Source organism: Panthera uncia, chromosome D2, assembly GCF_023721935.1.
Source record: "Panthera uncia isolate 11264 chromosome D2, Puncia_PCG_1.0, whole genome shotgun sequence".
Classification (NCBI taxonomy): Eukaryota; Metazoa; Chordata; class Mammalia; order Carnivora; family Felidae; genus Panthera; species Panthera uncia.
In genome coordinates, this window is record NC_064818.1 from 28294027 (window position 1) to 28315474 (window position 21448).

The window sequence follows — 21448 nt, forward strand, 5'->3', positions numbered from 1 at the left end:
TTAATAAACACTTAGTTGTTTATCACAATGAAGACTAAAGTACCAAGATCCATGCCCCATCCTAGACACAGGCAATCTGCTCCAAAGAAATAACAAAGAATGAAGCATTTATAAATTTATAAAAAACACTACAAGGAGAGGCTGGGGGTTGGGTGGGGGACACCTGGGTGTTGGACTTTGGCTCAGGTCATGATCTCACGGTTCACAAGTTCGAGTCTCACATCAGTCTCGCTGCTGTCAGCACAGAGACCACTTTGGATCCTCTGTCCCCTTCTCTCTACTGCTGTCCAGCTTGCATGCACTCTCTTTCTCAAAAATAAATAAACATTGAAAAAAAACAAAACACTACAAGGGGGCACCTAGGTGGCTCAGTCAGTTAAGCATCCTACTCTTGATTTCAGCTCAGGTCATCATCCCAGGGTCGTGGGATTGAGCCCTGGAGTCTGCTTAAGATTTTCTCATTCCTTCTGCCCCCCTCCGTGCTCAAGTGTTCTCTCTCTCTAAAAAAAATTAAATTAAATTTAGTTTATTTTTAAAGTTTAATTTATAAATAATTATATATTTCAAAAATCAAAAAAATAATAAATAAAATAATATAAAAATCTAAATCCTGGCAAACTGATTGTGGTAATGGTGCACAACTCTACAAATATACTGAGAGTCACCGAACTGTAAATAATAATAATAAAATAAATAAAAATAATTAAAATCCTGCTGGCAGATATAGGATTTCTTAAATTATCATTTTTTTAAAGCTTATTTATTTATTTTTGAGAGACAAAGAAAGAGGGTGAGCAAGGGAGGGGGCAGAGAAAGGGAGGGAGAGAATCCCAAGCAGGCTCCATGCTATCAGCACAGAGCCCAATGCAGGGGGAAGAGCAGAGAGACAGACAGGAAGAGAGAATCCCAAGAAACTTCTGCGCTGTCTGACTTGGGGCTGGATCTCAACTGTGAGATCAAAACCTGAGCCAAAATCAAGAGTCTGACACTTAACCGACTGAGCCACCCAGGCACCCCAGACACAGGACATTAAACATTACTAGCAACCTTCTAAAATGATTACAAAATTCTCAGAGAATTCTAGCAATATGTAAAAGGTTATAAAATTTCTTAATATCTTTGATGAAATAGTCCACTTCTGAGATTTCAATGCCAGGAAATAAGTGTTCTCATAGTCAACCCTTCCACTAGTGTACCCTCATTCCTTCTCCATACTCAAGACATAACTGAACTCTCCCATCTCTCAGGATGAATTCTGCCTTCTCTGTGGAACTCTCCCTGTCAGCATATGAACATGTCATACTTCCCATCTTCAAAACAACAGCAAATCTCTCTTAACCCCACATGAGCCTCTGCCTACCATTCCATTTCTGTGTGTTCTTTCATAGAACAACCTCTCAGTATGGTTGTCTAACTCCCTGTGTCCAAATCCTCCTCTACCAGTCTCTCTTGATGCCCTTCTAAACACACCTGCTCCCCTAGAATCACTGCTGACTATTCTTTCCCTTTTACTCCACATCCAATCCAAAATCTATCAGTTCCACCTCTCAAGTCTGACCAAAATCCAACTGATTCTCATCACTTCCACAACTCTCACTGTGGTCTAAGCCACCAGCTTCTCTTACTTGGATTCTTGAAAGAGCCTCCAAATTGGTCTACCTCTGCCCTTATCCTACATCATAGTCCCAAAAAAGCAGCCAGAATGAGCCTTTTAAAAGTAAATCTGAGCAATGCATAAACTAGTACAGAGGTTAAGTCACACAGCTAAATTGTGGCAAAACTGGGATTCACATCTGGTCTCAGTATCTCCTTTTTTCTTTATTAAAAAAAAAAATTTTTTTTTAACGTTTATTTTTGAGAGATAGAGTGCAAGAGGGGGAGGGGCAGAGAGAGAAGGAGACACAGAATCTGAAGCAGAATCGAGGCTTAGAGCTGTCAGCAGTGCCTGATGCAGGGCTTGAATCCATAGAAATGCAAGATCATGACGTGAATCTAAGTCAGACACTTAACCAACTAAGCCAACCCAGTCACGGCTGTCCTTTGAACCAGGGAACTTTAGACAACAAATTGATCAAAGGAACTGACGGTTCCCAAGATTTCTGTTGCACAAGTCTTAAACAAGTTATTCAGATCACAAAATGGCCTGAGATAAAATACTAAGAATATTGAAAAAAAAAATTAAGAATATTAAGAAAAAGTTAAGAATATTTACATGAATGGAAGCCGTGCCTATTCAAAAAAAAAAAAAGAAAAAGAAAATGTTGCTCATTTAAAAAATAAAAAAAAGTTAAATCAAAACCCTCTGTGCAAACTCTCCAGTGGCTTCTTATCTAATCAGAACAGCAGCCAAAGTCCTGACATGGCTTCTTCCAAGGCCCCAGGAAAGCTACTTCTGCTCCTTCCTGTCTTACTCTGCTCCGGCCACCCTGGCAAGTGTGCATCACCCAGGGCTTTTACCTGGAACGTTCTTCCTGGAGACAGCTGCACGGTTACCTCCTTGATTTCCTTCAGGCTTCACCTCAACACCAGCTTATTACAGAGGCCTTTCACAACCATTCAGTGGAAACATGTCCCACCACCACCACTACCAACTCCACTTTCCTTCTCACATTATTCCACACTGGATTTATCACAATCCAGCCCCCTGTTATTTACTTGTTCAGTAGTCTAGAAGCACCTTGAAGTCAGCTGTTTTTTTTTCATACGATAATCCCAGCACATAGAACATCATTACTTGGCACGTATTAAGCATTCAATAAATATTTGTTGAATGAGTAAATAATGAAAGAGAAAAAAAAAGTATTACCTATTATCAATGCTACTTTAAGGGGGAAAACAATAAAATCCCAATGTCAAACAGCATTAAATGGTTAAACGCAGGATTTAAACATAAAGCACAAATCCACAGGACAATCAACAGATGATATAGTCCATATATGATAGTAATAGAAATATATATGAAATTAGGACCCCCACAATATTTACAAATCGGTTATTTAAAAAACATACTGACATACAAAAATCAGAAGAGTTTATTATAGTGAAAATAGAATTTTTATTCACTAGATTATTTTTGGTTTTGGAAAGACAGAACTGTAATTTATAAAATAAGCAAACAAAAGCTAGTTGTAATAACTTGACCTTTTAAAAAGCTTTAATTCAACATACAGAATAAAATCCTAATCTGAACATATGAACACCATATAAACAAAATGAGTTTCTTACAGAGAGAGCTGCATCTGAGGGAAGTCAGTTGAAATATATTTATGCATGAAATCTCCGGCCCATTTAGAAAATGAAGGAAGATACTCCTCTACTTCTTGTTTTATCTCATCTTGATTCAAATTTAAGCGATACCTGCCAAAATAAGAGGTTAAACATGAAAGCATGAATATGAAAAAAGTAAGTAAGGACAAAAATATCCAAATAAGCAACTTAAGTTACCCAGCAACTAATTAACGGATATATAACGCGGTGTATACATGGGGCACCTGGCTGGCTCAATCATAGAACATATAACTCTTGATCTCAGGGTCATGAGTTCAAGCCCCACATTGGGGATAGAGTTTACTTAAAAAATAAATAAATAAAATCTTCTGTGGGGGTGCCTGGATAGCTCAGTCAGTTAAGTGCCTGACTTCAGCTCAGGTCATGATCTCATGGTTGGTGGGTTCAAGCCCCATTTGGGGCTCGCTGCTGTTAGCACAGAGCCCGCTTCGGATCCTCTGTCCTCCCTGCTCTCTGCCCCTTCCCTGCTCATGCACTCTCTCTCAATAATAAACAGACATTTTTAAAAAAATCTTTTTTTTCAATGTGGTACGTATGTACAATGGAATATTATTCAACCTTAAAAAGAAAGAGAGCAGAACCCTCTGAGCCCTCCAAAAGAACTGGTTCAGCAGGGAAGACAAAATTAGCAACCCTAGCTCTGCCAAGATTGTGTCTCCTGGGCATAGCAGCAACCTCAAGCTGAAAGAGAAGCTGAAATTCCTCAAGCCAGAGAGCAACTGCTAATACCAAAATACCCCAAATGATCATACATTCAGAATACCAGAGGCAAAGGTTATCCTTACAAAAGGCTGTTTCAAATCTGGCAACTTCCAGTTGATAAAAGAAGATGTAGGCGAGAATGTGGGAAAACAAGGATTCACGTAAACTAGGACAATGCCTATAGAGAACAATTTGGCAATAATTATCAAAAATGTTATTTATTTTTGGGGCGCCTGGGTGGCTCAGTCGGTTAAGCATCCAATTTCAGTTCAGGTCATGACCTCACAGCTCATGAGTTCAAGCCCCATATTGGGCTCTGTGCTGACAGTTCAGAGCCTGGAGCCTGCTTCAGACTCTATGTCTCCGTCTCTGTCTGCCACTACCCTGCTCATGCTCTCTTTCCTTCAAAAATAAATATTTCAATAAATATTTGTTTTAATGTTTATTTATTTAAATAATCTCTACACTCAACATGGGGCTCAAACTCACAACCCCAAGATCAAGAGTCACATGCTATTCCAACTGAGTCAGCCAGTCTCAGTATTCAAAATACTAGATGTACCCAGACTAGATCCTGTCCTGGAGGGGAAAAGATGGTATGAAGGAAGGACATTATTGGACAAAAATGTGGACAGATCAGACAAAAGTATTTTACCAATATTAAATTTCCTGACATTGAAACCATATTGTGATTACATAAAAGAAAAGCCTAATCTTAGGAAACACACACTATACGTTATGATTTTTTACTTCAGGGGCACAAGCCCTGAGCCCATCTGGCTCATCATTAGTGACAACGAGCCATGAGCAAAGTCCTTGGCTAGCAGCAAGCTGCCTCATCAAGCACTTAGGCCCCTCACCCAGCCATCAAACATCACCACGTGCCTGGCCCCAACCACAGAGAGTATGGGGAGTAAAGGCCTGAAGGCAAGGTGAGCAAGATCAGCTCTGCCCATTGCAGTAAGCATCCTGAGCCCACAGGGCACCCCAGGATGTCCAGGGCCCTGCTCAATCCGTTCTATGGCTAGCATCTTCATGGTATACAGCCCATTGTGTATACCAGATGTATACTACACAACCTTAGGGGAAAAAAAATCTATACACACGCACACACACATTTAGCAGATGAATCTGAGTAAACAGTACATGAGTGTTGACTGCACTAATCTTGTAACTTTTCTTTAAATTTGAAATTATTTCCAAATAAAAAGATTTTTATGTTTTAAGTGTACATATTCTGTGGCCCAACAATTCCACTTCTAAGTATTTAACCCAATATATGCCTCACAGGTGTGAAATAAAAGATGTATAAAGGTATTTCTTACGGGTGCCTTACTTAGTACAGCATACAACTCTTGATCTCAGGGTCGTGAGTTCAAGCCCTGCATTGGGTATGGAGCCTACTTTACAAAAAATCTTGGGGCACCTTGGTTGAGCATCTGACTTTGGCTCAGAACCCACAGTTCATGGGTTCAAGTGCCATATCGGGTTTTGCGTTGACAGTACAGAGCCTGCTTAGGATTCTGTCTCCCTCTCTCTCTGCCCCTCACCTGTTCAAGCTCTCTCTCTCTCAGAAATAAATAAACATTAAAGAAAATGTTTTTAAATCTTTAAAAAAAAAAGTTATCTCTTATAGGATTGCTAATAAAACCAAAGATTGAAATGCCAAGGAGATACTTAAATAAATTACAGTACATCCATACAATGAAACATTATGTCATTATTAATTAAAAATGAGACAGCTTGATGAGTACTGATATGGAATGATCAGCAAGATTTAATCTTTAACGTGAACTTAAATCTTTAAGTGAACAATAATATACATGGTATTCTACAATTTACCTAACGAAAAATATATAGGTGTGTGTGTGTGTGTGTGTAGGTGTGGATGTGTGTATACACACCTACACACACACACACACACACACACACACACACACACATACATTGTCACACATAAATGTTTGAAATCTCTGTGAAAGGATATATAAGAAACTGATAGCAATGGTTGTCTTTAGGGAAAGGAAGTAGGTAACAAGTAGGACACAGGGAGAAAGGACTTACTTTTCTACCATATACCTTCTTGTACTATTACAATATGGTAAACACAAATTTATAATCTGTTTAGAAATAATAACATTATTTAAAAAATACCTGTACAATTGGGTACTCATTTCCTTTTTTTATTATTATTTAATTTTTTTAATCTTTATTTTTGAGAGAAAGAAAGAGAGAGAATACAAGTGGGGAAGGAGCAGAGAGAGAGGGAAACATAGAATCCAAAGCAGGCTCCAGTCTCAAGCTGTCAGCACAAAGCCCAATGTGGGGCTCACTCATGAACCATGAGATCATGACCTGAGCCAAAGTCAGATGCTTAACAGACTGAGCCACCCAGGCACCCTGGGTAATCTTTTCCTAAGTAACTTTCTCTAACCATCTTGGAGCCATTCTTTACTGTCGTAATCTCCTTAGGCAGATTCTTCCAAGTGTTTTATTTCTTACAGAGCAGGACTCTATTTAAATTCTCCAAACCAGTTCATACTCATTACTTAATGTCTTCTGCATTTAAATTCTCCCTTTTTACCAAAAACCATAAAATACCTAGGAATAAACCTAACCAAAGAAATTAAAAACTATTCACTGAAAACTAAAGAAAGCTTATGAAAGAGATTGAAGAAAACACAAAAAAATGGAAAAACAGGGGCGCCTGGGTGGCGCAGTCGGTTAAGCGTCCGACTTCAGCCAGGTCATGATCTCGCGGTCCGTGAGTTCGAGCCCCGTGTCAGGCTCTGGGCTGATGGCTCGGAGCCTGGAGCCTGTTTCCGATTCTGTGTCTCCCTCTCTCTCTGCCCCTCCCCCGTTCATGCTCTGTCTCTCTCTGTCCCAAAAATAAATAAAAAACGTTGAAAAAAAAAATTAAAAAAAAAAAAAAAATGGAAAAACAGTCCATGCTTGTGGATTAGAAGAACAAATACTGTTCAAATGTCAATCCTACCCAAACCAATCTACATATTCAATGCAATCCCTTTCAAAATAACACCAGCATTCTTCACAGAGATAGAACAAACTATCCTGTATGGAACCAGAAAAGACCCTGAGTAAGCCAAAACAATCCTGAAAAAGAAAACCAAAGCCAGAGGCATCACAATTCCGCACTTCAAGCTGTATTACAAAGCTATAGTCATCAAGACAGTATGGTACTGGCACATGAACAGACACATAGATCAAGGGAACAGAATAGAGAACCCAGAAATAGACCCACAAACATATGGCCAACTAATCTTTGACAAAGCAGGACAGAATATCCAATGGAAAAAAGACAGTCTTGGTGCACCTGGGTGGCTCAGTCGGTTAAACTTCCGACTTCAGCTCAGGACATGATCTCACGGTTTTTGAGTTCGACCCCTATGTCTGACTCTGTGCTGACAGCTCAGAGCCTGGAGCCTGCTTTGGATTCTGTGTCTCATTCTCTGTCTGCCCCTCCCCAACTTGTGCTCTGTGTCTCTATATCTCTCAAAAATAAATGTAAAAAAAAAAAAATTTTTTTTTTAAAGTCTCTTCAGCAAATGTTGTTGGGAAAACTGGACAGCGACATGCAGAAGAATGAACCTGGACCACTTTCTTACACCATACACAAAAATAAACTCAAAATGGATGAAAGACCTAAACATAAAACAGGAAGCCATCAAAATCCTATAAGAGAAAACAGGCAACAACCTCTTTGACCTCAACTGCAGTAACTTCTTACTTGACATGTCTCTAGAGGTAAGGGCAACAAAACAAAAATGAACTACTGAGACCTCATCAACATAAAAACCTTCTGGGGGTCCCTGGGTGGCTCAGTTGGTTAAGCTTCCAACTTTGGCTTAGGTCATGATCTCACGGTTTGTGGGTTTAAGACCCGCTTCGGGCTCTGTACTGACAGCTCAGAGCCTGGAGCCTGCTTCAGATATTCTCTCTCTCAAAAATAAACTTAAAAAGAAGTTTACTAAGAAACTTTAAAGAAAATTAAACATCAAAAGCTTCTGCACAGCAAAGAAAACAATCAGCAAAACTAAAAGGCAACTGATGGAATGGGAGAACATATTTGCAACAACATATCAGATAAAGTGTTAGGATCCAAAATCTATAAAGAACTTACCAACTCAATACCCAAAATACAAATAATCCAGTGAACAAATGGGCAAAAGACATGAATAGACACGTTCCCAAAGAGGACATCCGGATGGCTAACAGACACATGAAAAGATGCTCAACATCACTCATCACCAGGGACATACAAAAAAAAAAAAAAAAAAAAGGCACTATGGTTTCCTGCCTGCTCACTTCCTTAGACGCTTTAATCTGAAGTAACACCTGCCATGTTGTGAGAACACATTAGACAGTGCTACAGAGAGGCTCACGTGGCAACAAAATGAGGCCTCATGACTACAACAGCCAGCCAGGAATTCAGGCCTCATGACAACAGCCATGTGAATGCATCATCGTGGAAGCAGATCCTCCCTTCAAATGACCAGCTCGACAAGGGAGACCCCACGGGAGACCCTGAGCCGGTACCTTCCAGCTAAACCACCTCTGAATTCCTAACCTAACATAGTTTGCTAACAGAAACTATGAGGTAATAGATTAGACATGAGTCATTTAAAGCTACTAAGTTTTGATGTGATTTATTTCAGGGGAATAATCAATACAACATGCAACAGATAAGGCATCACTGTATGTTGACTAGGATATGACCAAAAAAAAGTTAAAACTCTGAAGTGCAAAAAACAAGTGTTGGCAAAGATGTGGAAAAACAAAAAACAAAAAAACCCAAAAAAACCCCTCTGTGCACTGTTGGTGGGAATGCAAACTGGTGCAGCCACTGTGGAAAACAGTATGGAGGTTCCTTAAAAAATTAAAAATAGAACTACTCTTTGATCCAGTAATCACACTACTGGGTATTTACCCCAAGAATACAAAAGCACTAATTTGAAAGGATTTATGCACTGCCTATGTTTATAGCAGCATTATTTACAATAGCCAAATTATAGAAGCAGTCCAAGTGTCCATCGATAGATGAATGGATAAAGAAGATGTGATACACACACATAAACACATGCGCACACATCCGTGTATAATGGAATATTATTCAGCCATAAAAAAGAATGAAATCTTGCCATTTGCAACAACATGGATGGTTCTAGAGAGTATAATACTAAGTAAAATAAGTCTGTTAGAGAAAGACAAACACCATATGATTTCATGCATATGTGGAATTTAAGAAACAAACCAAATGAACAAAAAACAAAGAAAAGAGACAAATCAAAAAAGACTCTTAACTATAGACAACAGAGGGTTACCAATGGAGGTGAGTGGTGGAATGGTGAAATAGGTGAAAGGGATTAAGTGGTACACTTATGATGAGCACAGAGTAATATACAGAATTGCTGAATCACTATACTGTACACCTGAAACTAATATAACACTGTATGTTAACTATAGTGGAATTAAAATTTTAAACTTAATTTAAAAAATAAGTTTCTAATTTTAAAAAATTTTCAAATTTCTAATTACAAAAAAGAAAAATGGGGTGCCTGTGTGGCTCAGTTAACTGTCCCACTGTGGATTTCGGCTCAGGTCATGATCTCAGTTTGTGAGTTAGAACCTTGATCAGACTCTGCATTGAGAGCATAGAACCTGCTTGGGATTCTCAGTCTCTCTCTCCCGGCCCCTCCCCTGCTCATGCACACACACATGCTCTCTCCCTCTCAAAATAAATGAATAAACTTTAAAAAATAAAAATAAAAAGGCAAAATGTAAATAACAGCTGTGTTTTACTGCAATGCAAAGTGGCAAATAAGGCAATAAGTAGAACTCTTTAAAGCAAAAGCTTTATGAAATCTACTCATATCCTGAATGTCATGCTATGTAGTCATGACCAAGGGACAGCTTCTGTGTGTTTCAGTTTCTTTCGGTTGCTATGAGATTATATAAGATGTCTAAAAGCACTGAACACAATGCCTGACACGTCAGGGATCTAAAATGTTTTTAGGACAATAGGTCATATGACATTAGTAAATAAGTTGTGTGGCATTTTGGAACACACTTTTTCCATATAAACAGCGAAACAGAATTACATCTGGGAAAAGCAGATTTATGTCAACTAGTCTGGAAATCAAAATTACCACTAATAAAAATACTTCTGTGAAAAAAAGACAGTCTGCAATAGGAGTGATGACAGAACAGCAGATCATGCCAACCCCTCTGCATGTAGTCACTCACAAAATGCCAACAATTAGGGGCACCTGGGTGGCTCAGTCAGTTAAGCACCGACTTTGGCTCAGGTCACGGTCTCATGGTTCGTGAGTTCAAGCTCCACGTCAAGCTCTGTGCTGTCAGCTCAGAGCCTGGAGCCTGCTTCTGATTCTGTGTGTCTCTCTCTCTGCCCTTTCCCTGCTTGCACTCTGTCACTCTCTCTCTCAAATATAAATAAAACATTAAAAAAATAAAAATAAAATAAAATAAAAAATGCCAACAATTAGCCATTTGTGGGTTTATATGTATTTTCTCCACTGTCACAAAAGTCTGCAAAATAGGATTTATTGCCTTTTTCAAAACCTTTCAAAAATAGTAACCTGTTCAATCCTAAAACTAGCAAAGCTAGAATGTAAAACCAAGTCCATCTGATTCCCAAAACCATACAATTTTCAGTATGTCACATAACTAGAAGTAAGGCAAAACATTTTTTACACTGAGAACAGCTGAAGAATCTATTGCACACATGTACAGAATATTCAGATATTTTTAGCTCAAGAGTTTCTATTCTGCAATTTCAGAAGCTCTTCACAGAACTGCAGTGGGGTACTACAACCCTGGAATCTATATTCTAGTATTACTCTGATTTATATTTAATAGTCTAATAGCCAAATACCTTCTGGATTCCAGGAATAGATTTTATAATAGAATTGTACCTACAGCATGTCTTGTACTACTTACATTTCCTTCAGATGTTTTATTTCTTGAATAGTTTGAAAAGCATATTCTTGTAGTTTTTCTGGGGCAAAGCTATTGCTTATTGCTTTTTGAAATACTTCATGAAGAACTGTACCAATCAGCATTTGACGTGTGGCTGGATTACAGCTCTATTTAAAAAAAAAAATCATATATTTTATTCCACACTATTAACACACATGATCTCATATTTATTACCTATTTTAACTACCATAGCCAAACTGCACTAGTGAGACAAATGCTAAAACATTAAACAATTTTTATTCTAGTAAGTAGAATTACAGATGACTTTCACTTTCTTCTATTCAGAACTACCCGAATTAAAGACTATACTTTCAGGGATCATTTCTATAGTTTGTTATTAGAGAAGTTTCTCTGAACGTAAAGAATTACCCAAATTATTTTACAAGCATGTTATTTTTAAAGAAAATCAGTAATTTCCACTTTGAAAATATTAAAAATAACCTATATGAAAAATTTCAATGTATTTTCAAATACTTAATATATTCTTTTCTAATTTCACTTTATAATCTACCGAAATAAAATGCAATAAAGCCATGGCTCATAAACTCATGTAAGTAAAAGACATTATTCAAACATAAAATTTAAATTTACAGCACAGATTTTTGACAAGTTCTCTCCACTCAAAAAGAAATAGTATTTAAAAAAAGAAAAGGGCGCCTAGGTGGCTCAGTCTGTTGAGTATCTGACTTCTGCTCAAGTCATGATCTCACAGTTCGTGGGTTCAAGCCTTGCATCGGGCTCTGTGCTGACAGCTCAGAGCTGGAGCTTGCTTCAGATTCTGTGTGTGTCTCTCTTTCTTTGTCCCTCCCCCGCTCATGCTCTGTCTCTGCCTCTCAAAAATAAACATTATAAAAAATTTTTAAAGAAAAAAAAAGGCATATTATTTCTCAATTAACCCTTTTCTTAGCCTAGACATCCCCTTTAAAGCTATCAAAAAACTAGATAAAGTCCACCAAAACATGCTTCAGGAATTTAAAAAATTAATTTACAGAGGGATTCTCTGTACTATTCATGCAAGTTCTTAACAAGTCTAAAAGAACTACAAAGTAAAAAGTTTTTAAAACAATTTTGGTTTTCTACATAGATATAAATTGTATAATTTTTAAAATACACTGAAAGGAAGAGGAAACTCTTAATAAAAACCCAGGTTCTTCAGTAAATGGAACTGAAACAAAGAGGGTAAGAATAGGTAGAATACAGATTAAAAGAAACTTAGGAGACCTATCAAAACATAAATCAAAGACTCTGTTTGGGGGTGCCTGGCTGCCTCAGTTGGTAAAGCATCTGCCTCTTGATCTCAGGGTTGTGGGTTCGAGCCCCACACTGGGTATAGATATTACTTACAAATAAAATCTTTTTTTTTTTTTTTTTTAATTTTTTTTTTCAACGTTTTTTATTTATTTTTGGGACAGAGAGAGACAGAGCATGAACGGGGGAGGGGCAGAGAGAGAGGGAGACACAGAATCGGAAACAGGCTCCAGGCTCCGAGCCATCAGCCCAGAGCCCGACGCGGGGCTCGAACTCACGGACCGCGAGATCGTGACCTGGCTGAAGTCGGACGCTTAACCGACTGCGCCACCCAGGCGCCCCTACTTACAAATAAAATCTTAAAAAAAAAAAAACAAAAAACCTTGTTTGAATTCTGACAAACCAACTGAAGAAAAAACTACTTTCTATTAAAGACATTACAGAGAAATAATGGGACATTATCTATCTGGGCATTATAGATAAACTGGGCATTATATTAATGAAAGGAAATACTTTTAATTTTATGGTGTATGATAAAGGTATCATATTTATATTTTTAAAAGATCCACCTTCATTTACATGCAAAATAATATAATGTTTGAGAACATCAAAATGGGTATATGGGAAATTATTCGAATCATCTATTTATGTATGTTTGAAATTTTCCAGAATATTTTTTTATGAGAGACAGTCACATTTATTTTTAGTTTATTGGAAATCATATGAAGCCAAGTTTGGAAATTCCTAGAAGCATTAAAAAATATCATCGCTTACATTACTTTTATCATCAGAATTAATTATTTTATTAAGCACTGATCAAGATTCAAAGGATTCAGTCACCTGGACTTGAGTCCTAGCACTGCCACTTATTAGCTACAGTAACTCTCAGCAAGTCATTTAACATTTAACCTCTGAGCCTGATTTTCCTCATCTGTAAAATGCAGCTGATTATTACCATCTACCTCACAGGAATTTGTGACGACTAAATGAAATAAGAGTATAAAAGTGCTCTGTAAACTCTAAGACCCTGCAGAAACATTAGCTGTTAATATTATTCACCCTAAAAGTTTCACTTAGGACAGCTCTTCTCATACATCGAATACTACTGGCTATGCTTGTGCCAGAAATCAGTATGTCTGGATATAGAATCAAATATCCAAAATCTTCATCTATTATCCAAGTATCAGATATGCAGTCTCCCTCCAAATGAATGATGTCCCCCGGCTCCACTGGTAAAGAGCACCTAAAAATAAAGCAAAATATACATAGTTTAGGTTCCTATATTTAAACATGTTAAGGAAGCTTCAAAAAGCAAATGAGTACTTTATCTGAAGGAATAGTATTTGTAAATTTCTGGGTCTTTCAAAATAATTTAATACTAGGATGCAGTCTTCAGAATCAACTCCTACTCATTCTACTCCTTTCTACCTTTGAAATACAACTGAGAACACTCAGGGGTCTTCCTTAAATACCAAAAAGGAAAACTGCTTAGTGTTAGCATCATTTACTGCAAAAGCTATCAAATCTTTAATAGCGTCAATACATAGCTCCACTTATGGATTAGCTTATTTCAATAATAATTCTCTCATTCTTAAGATTTCTAGCATTTCTACAGTTTCTGTAAGTCTTGAGACATGAAGACAAACCCAATGTGTTAAGAATAAAAACATACTGGGGCACCTGGGTGGCACAGCTGGTTAAATGTCCAACCTTGATTTTGGTTCAATCTCATGAACCGTGAGATTGAGCCCTGATTTGGGGCTCCAGCATGGAGCCTGCTTGGGATTCTCTCTCCTCTTTCTCTGTTCTTCCCCCAAGCTAATGTGCACACACAACTCTCTCTCTCTCTCTCTCTCTCTGAAAATAATAAATAAATGCTAAAAAAGAAAAAAAAAGAACAAAATCATATTTATCATTCTTATCTAGACAAAGAGCCTAAATAGACAAAATTAGACCTCCACTTTCTCTGAATTTCCCCTTTACCCCTCACATACCATACTTTGCTTGTGTAGAGAAACCTAGAGTTTCAGAATGTTCTTATGCTGTAATTAATTTTGCTTTTAGTGAAAATAATTACGAGTTTTAAGCTGCAATCTTAAAAAGTACTGGGAAGGGGCGCCTGGGTGGCTCAGTCGGTTAAGCGGCTGACTCTGGCTCAGGTCATGATCTCGCGGTCAGTGAGTTCAAGCCGCGCGTCGGGCTCTGTGCTGACAGCTCAGGGCCTGGAGCCTATTTCAGATTCTGTGTCTCCCTGTCTCTGACCCTCCCCCCATTCATGCTCTGTCTCTCTCTGTCTCAAAAATAAATAAACGTTAAAAAAAAATTTTTTTTTAAAGTACTGGGAAACTTTGGAAGTAGTCATCTAATAAGGCCATTTATTGGGTTTGGGCCCCGTGTCGGGCTCTGTGCTGACAGCTCAGAGCCTGGAGCCTGCTTCGGATTCTGTGTCTCCCTCTCTCTCTGCCCCTCCCCTGCTCATGCTCTGTCTCTGTCTTAAAAATAAATAAAAACATTAAAAAAAAATTAATAAGGCCCTTTGTAGTTAATTTTCTTTTTTTATGCTTATGTTTTTGGGTTTTTTTTTAATGTTTATTTATTTTTGAGAGAGAAAGTGAACAAGAGAGGAGCAGAGAGACGAACCCACAAACCATGAGATCATGACCTGAGCTGAAGTCAGACGCTTAACCAACTGAGCCACCCAGGTGCCCATATGTTTATTTTTGAATGAGAGAGACAGAGCGTGAGTACGGGAGGGGAAGAGAGAGAGAGAGAGAGAGAGAGAGACAGAATCTGAAGCAGCCTCCAGGCTGAGCTGCAGCACAGAGCCTGACATGGGGCTTGAACTCACAAGCTATGAGATCATGACCTTGGCCTAAGTTGGACACTTAACTGACTGAGCCACCCAGGTACCCCGTACTTAATTTTCAAATGACAATAAAGATCAAGTTTCAGAATAAGGGCTTTGAGATGCTGAGGTAATAAGCAAAATGTTTACATGGAATTAATTCAGGTTCATATCTGCTCCCTTAAGACTCTTAAGCCAGATCAGTACTCAAAGTCACACAAAAATTACCAGTCATTCCTAAGGATACACAGTTCTTTATATTCTAGTGACTGAGAAGCAGTGATGATTAGGTGCTTTTCATGGTTTCCTTCTTCATTCTGTACAGTATTGACTGCTAATACCAGGTACCGGTTATCCATTCCTCGGCTCAGAACTGTTTTAGAAAAGGAAGCTTCCACTTTCTTCTGAAATCTGAAGCATACACAAACAGAACTACTGTAGCATGAAATAAGATATCCAATTTCCTTTATCTACAAACCAGCCTTCTAGTTTTCTAGGTTTGTTTCTTCTAGAAAGCTTATCACAATGACCGTTAGCTAAAATACGTAAAAATTAAGAGAGCAAGGGCATAGCAGAATTCCGATTATAAAACTTCCCAAAAGTAATGCCATTTAAAACATGCTTATGATACGAGTTTTTCCAAACACTGTATAGGTTCTCAGGAGCCCTGTGAAACATCCATGATTATGAGGATTAAGGATAAATTGAGAAATATCAAATAACAAATTCCTACCACTGGTGCAAGCCCTCCCAAAGTACAAATAAAAGCAAATGTCTTGTACACCATCTTTTTTGTAAATGAAAGGTATTGTTAAGGAAAACCATAGTGGAGGTGGTTTGCTGAAATCCTACCTTGAGCCACAGTATTATATCAATCTTTAGGAGCCTACTTAGAAATTATCTAGTCGTACCTACTATTTAATGAAGAAAATCTTTCTGTAAAATCTCAGTATGAATCAACTAGCGCCTACTTCCTAGAGAAAAGCAAGCTTAATACCTGTCACATTAGTTCATTCATACAGTGACTCAACTCAGAAATTTCTTATTTATAATGGGCAAGTCAACTGCACAATACTTTTATCCATTGATCCTAGCCGCCTGAAAACTATGCAGGACTGCTCTAACCGCTCTAGAAAATATTAAGTCCCTCTTTAGTCCTTCCAGTTTGATTGCAGTCTTTATCAGTGACAGTACAAGAGTCCACAGTCATTACCTCTCTAATACCAAATGCCTTCCTATTACCCTGAAATTATCTTTGTCACCCAACCCTAGACTCTTACTACTTTGTAATCGCCTCATTCACCTACTCCAGGGAGCCTCAGGCTGTGAAATTCCCAAAGGTCAGTTGGGACACCTTGAGGATCTCGCAAAGGTATTGCTGATCAAAACCCAAAACGCAAAGATCCGTCAACAATAATTATCATTATTATTAATTGAAAATAATTCCACATTATGCTGGTCAAGTTGCCCTGACCATTTAGTCCAAGTTGAGGATGTAGAGTTCTCCGTGGGATAAGTTTCTCCAACTACATAAGAAGAAAAGCATCTAGCAGTTGCAATTTCCTTTTATGAAGGCTAGTTTAAGGTGACTGGCACTCCCCGAATACGGGCAGGAATGAACGGCTGAGTAAGCAGTTTTCGGGCTTTGGCCCAAGTGCGGACCCAAAGAGAACCCTATGAAACAGATCCCAGCTCGGGAAACTCGTCCGGCACCCTGGGACCCGAGCGGGATCATTTTATCCCAAGCCTGGCTTCCCGGAGGCGTGGGTGCCGCCTCTCCCGCTCCTTTCTTTCAAATCTCCCGCCTTGCTCCCAAACCCTCCCTCCGCTCCGCTCACAGCTCCGCCGGAGGACCAGCCTCTCCCTCTAGACTCTTCTTCAACAGCTCCAGTTCTTCCAGCTGCAACATCCCGGGGGAAGACACTGCAAACACACGCCAGTTAAAACCAGGGAAACGGAGAACCTCAGAAAAGGAAAAGAAGCGCGAGTCCGCGAGGCGCCGCACGCATGCGCATGTCCGCCTGCCCACCGCAGTCCCAAGTGACCTGCGCGAAGCAGCCCCTCCCAGCCCGGCATGCTCCACGTGGAGAGCGGCACTTGGGCGGAGATTTTAAAAGATCCTTGCTCCCTTGCTTATGCATTAGGAAAATTGGGGGTGTTCTTAATCTGGCCCAGACAAATATTCTCGCATTTTCTCTAGACACGCCAACGCATGCTCAACACACAATCTTAGAACAGAACCAATTACCCAAACCCAGGCGTCCTTTGTTAGCATGCAGAATTTTCTATTCTTTTGGGAGAAAACCTCGCCTTTTTTTTCCGGAAAATTGAGAAAATAGAATTCATCAGGTAGGAATTTCCTCATGATACCACGACTTTCTACAAAAGTACTAATATCCGTGCTTGTCTTATATCCTCTTTCCACTTTTTCAACTGTGGACAAAGTCCACTGATCAATGAACAATCCTATTTGTACTCTTTCAAGGGCCTTTTTTTCTTCAGCTACTCCGTCATTCTCTTGTATCATCAATGTGGACCTCACTAGTAGGTTCCTCCCAGACTTGTAATGTGGCCCAGTGTCTCCCACCTTTAAAAGATGTTACCTTGGGGAGCCTCGGTGGCTCCCTTGGTTGAGTGTCTGAATTTGACTAAGGTCCTGATCTTGCTGTTGGTGACTTAGAGGCCCTGCATTGAACTCTTTGCTATCCCGGAAGAGCCTGCTTTGGATCATCTGTCCCCCTCACTCTCTGCCCCTTCCCTGCTGGTTCCATCGCAAAATAAATAAACTTTAAAAAATAAATAAAACAAAATAAAATAAAAGATGTTGCCTTGATGGATTTACTCCATCTCTCTCTTGGCCATCCTGAGAGCAAAACTTTATTTTTTTATTTTTTCAGTAATCTCTACACCTAACATGGGGCTTGAAGTCACACTTTGAAAGAGTCACTGGCTCCACTGACTGACCCAGCCAAGTGCCCCTATCCTCCCATTTAAAAATAATCTTTATGGGGGCGCCTGGGTGGCTCAGTCGGTTAAGCATCCGACTTCGGCTCAGGTCATGATCTCGCGGTCCGTGAGTTCGAGCCCCACGTCAGGCTCTGTGCTGACAGCTCAGAGCCTGGAGCCTGTTTCAGATTCTCTCTCTGGCCCTCCCCCGTTCATGCTTTGTCTCCCTCTGTCTCAAAAATAAATAAACGTTAAAAAAAATTTAAATAAAAAAAAATCTTTATGGGGCAGCTGGGTAGCTCACTGGGTTAACCATCTGATTCTTGATTTTGGGTTAGGTCATGATATCATAGTTCTTGAGTTTGAGCCCTTCATGGGGCTCCCAGCTGACAGCATGGAGCCTGCTTGGGATTCTCTCTTTCTCTCCCTCTCTCTCTGCCCCTACCCTACTCTTAATTTTAAAAAATCAAAATAATTGTTATTAAAAGTTGTCTTTTATATTCGTGTTTATTCATACAAAATTATGAGAAATTTCTTGGGGGGGGAAAAAAAGCCTTGCCTGTAATAGATACAGATTTTCTTTCTTTCTTTCTTTCTTTCTTTCTTTCTTTCTTTCTTTTTCTTAACTTCTTTCTTTCTCTTTCTTTCTTTCTTTCTTTCTTTCTTTCTTTCTTTCTTTCTTTCTTTCTTTTATGTCTGTTTTTGACACAGAGAGAGAGAAAGGGAGAGAGCAAGCACATGTGGGGTAGGGGCAGAGAGAGAGAGGGAGACACAAAATCCAAAGCAGGCTCCAGGCTCTGAGCTGTCAGTACAGAGCCCCATGTAGGGCTCAAACACATGAACCATGAGATCATAACCTGAGCCAAAGTCAGAGGCTTAACGGATAGAGCCACCCAGGCGGCCCAATACATACAGATTTTCTACCTGTGACACAACACTTATCTGGTTTTCCCCCAACCTCACAGGCCCCCTTCAATCTCCTGTATTGTCTCTTCATTTTCTGCCCAATCTCTAAATGTTGGAAGTCCTCAGAGTTCAGTTTCTGGACATATTTTTCTATCTACCAGTTCCCTAGGTTTTTTCAGACATTGTCATGGCTTAATTTTATTATTATTTTTTTATTCTCGTGGCTTTAAATACCATCTCTATCCTGCCAATTCTCACATTCATGTGTATAGGCAAGGCTTTTCCTCTGAATTCAAAAACACAACTACTGCTTGATATCTACACTTAGCAATATGGGGGGGGGGGGCGGAGTCTTTAATTATAACATGGCCAAAATGGAATTTTTTATTTTCTTGACAGACCTATTATTCTTCTCAGTAATAGCACTATCCACCCAGAAGACAAGGCTAAAAACTCAGAAGTCATCCTGATTCTTTTCTGTTACTACTCACATCCAATCCATAGGCAGACACATAGATTCAACTTCTAAAACTATCTTAAATCTCTTCATTTGTTTCCGTCTCCACTGCCACTACCCTATCATTGTCTCTAACCTAGAAAACTGCAACACACTGTTTTGTTCTAAGTTTATTTATTTATTTTGAGAGAGAGGGAATGCATGCATGTAAGCAGGGGAGGGGCAGTGATTTTATTTTTAAGTAATCTCTAAACCCAATGTGGTGCTGGAACTTACAACCCTGAGATCAAGAGTCACTCTGTCTTCTGACTGAGACAGCCAAGTGCCCCGGTCTCTTCTGTTCTAATGTGATTGTTTTTTGTTTTTGTTTTTATTTTTATTTTGAGAGAGAGAGAGTGTTTGAGTGGGTGGTGCGGGGGGGGGGGGGTGCAGAGGGAGAGTGAGAGAGAGAATCCCAAGCAGGCTCCACACTCAGCACGGGGCCAGAAGTGGGGCATGATCCCACAACCGTGGGACAAAGACCTGAGCCAAAATCAAGAGGCAAGTGATCAACTAACTGAGTCACACAGGCACCCCTAAAGTGATTAGTTTTTATAATGAATCAATGGTGAATTTTGCTAAGTACTTTTTCTGCATCTATTGAAGGATCATGTGCATTTTCTCCTTTATTCTGTTATTATTGAAAATTACTGACTTTATTAAACAATTTGGCAATCCTAGGATAAACTCGGATGTATCTCTGGGTTTGATTTGCTAATATGTTGACTACTTTATTTTTTATTTATTTTATTTTTAATTTTTTTAATGTGTATTTATTTTTGAGAGCAAGAGACAGAGAGTGACTGGAGAGGGACAGAGAGAGGGAAACAAAGAATCCAAAGGAGGTTCTAGGCTCCGAGCTGTCAGCACAGAGCCCAACATGGGGCTGGAACTCACAAACCACGAGATCATGACCTGAGAGGAAGTCTGACACTTAAACGACTGAGCCACCCAGGAGCCTCTATTTTCTTTTTTTAAAGTAATCTCTACACCCAACTCATGACCCTGAGATCAAGAGTCACATACTCTACTGGCTGAGTCAACCAGGTGCCCCAATTTGATTATATGTTGTTAAGGATTTTCCAATCTTTGCTTTTGAAAGATACTGGTCTATAATTTTCTTGTAACAACTTTGTCAGGTTTGGATATCAAAATTATGCTGGCATCATAACATGAGTTGGAAAGTGTTCTTTGTCTTTTAATTTCTGAAAGTTTATAGATTCTTTCTTTCTCAGATGTTCATTAGAATTCACATCTGAGTCTGGAGTTCCTTTTTTTTTTTTCCTTTTTTAAAGATTTTATTTTTTAATGTTATTTACACCCAGAATAGGGCTTGAACCCACAAACCCAAGATCAACAGTTCCACACTCCACTTACTGAGCCAGTCAGGGACCTGGAGTCTGGAGTTTCTTTCTGGAAGAATTTTTGATGAATTCAATTTTTTAAATTGGCTGTGAAGATTTGTTTCATCTATGGTAGTTTCTATGGTGTGATTTTCAAGGCATCTGTCCATTTCATCTAAATTGTTAAATTCCTTGGCAAAGAGTTATTTAAGAATGCTTTGTTATCTTTTTAATATTCGTAGGATCCACGGGCGCCTGGGTGGCTCAGTCGGTTGAGCGTCCGACTTCAGCTCGGGTCACGATCTCGCGGTCCATGAGTTCGAGCTCCACATCGGGCTCTGGGCTGATGGCTCAGAGCCTGGATCCTGCTTCTGATTCTGTGTCTCCCTCTCTCTCTGCCCCTCCCCCGTTCATGCTCTGTCTCTCTCTGTCTCAAAAATAAATAAACGTTAAAAAAAATTTAAAAAAATATTCGTAGGATCCCTAGTAATGTCCTCTTTTTAATTTTTTTTAATTTTTAATGTTTATTTTTTTATTTTTTTTTAATGTTTATTTATTTTTGAAGGAGAGAGAGGCAGAGTGTGAGTGGGGGAGGGGCAGAGAGAGAGAGAGAGAGAGAGAGAGAGAGAGGCACAGAATCTGAAGCAGGCTCCAGGC

The 21448-nt window shown here is 39.1% G+C and overlaps 1 protein-coding gene and 1 pseudogene across 3 annotated transcripts in view; one reads left to right on the forward strand and one right to left on the reverse strand.

Annotated features, from left to right (window-relative positions):
• The window catches only part of DNA2 (DNA replication helicase/nuclease 2), a 57254-nt gene extending 40125 nt beyond the window's left edge, over positions 1-17129 (reverse strand). For 2 of the 3 annotated variants that reach the window (XM_049645141.1, XM_049645139.1), the window contains exons 1-5: positions 16939-17129; positions 15329-15511; positions 13315-13498; positions 10969-11114; positions 3226-3357 (exon numbers count right to left, since the gene is read on the reverse strand). In XM_049645141.1, coding sequence (XP_049501098.1) covers positions 3226-3357; positions 10969-11114; positions 13315-13498; positions 15329-15511; positions 16939-17009 — 716 coding nt within the window. In that variant the 5' untranslated portion in view covers positions 17010-17129. Of the gene's footprint in view, positions 1-3225; positions 3358-10968; positions 11115-13314; positions 13499-15328; positions 15512-16938 lie in introns of those variants that run through there. The other variant, XM_049645140.1, reaches the window with a different exon arrangement.
• Positions 11307-11384, forward strand: LOC125933597 (uncharacterized; annotated as a pseudogene).
• Positions 17130-21448: the final 4319 nt, after the last annotated feature.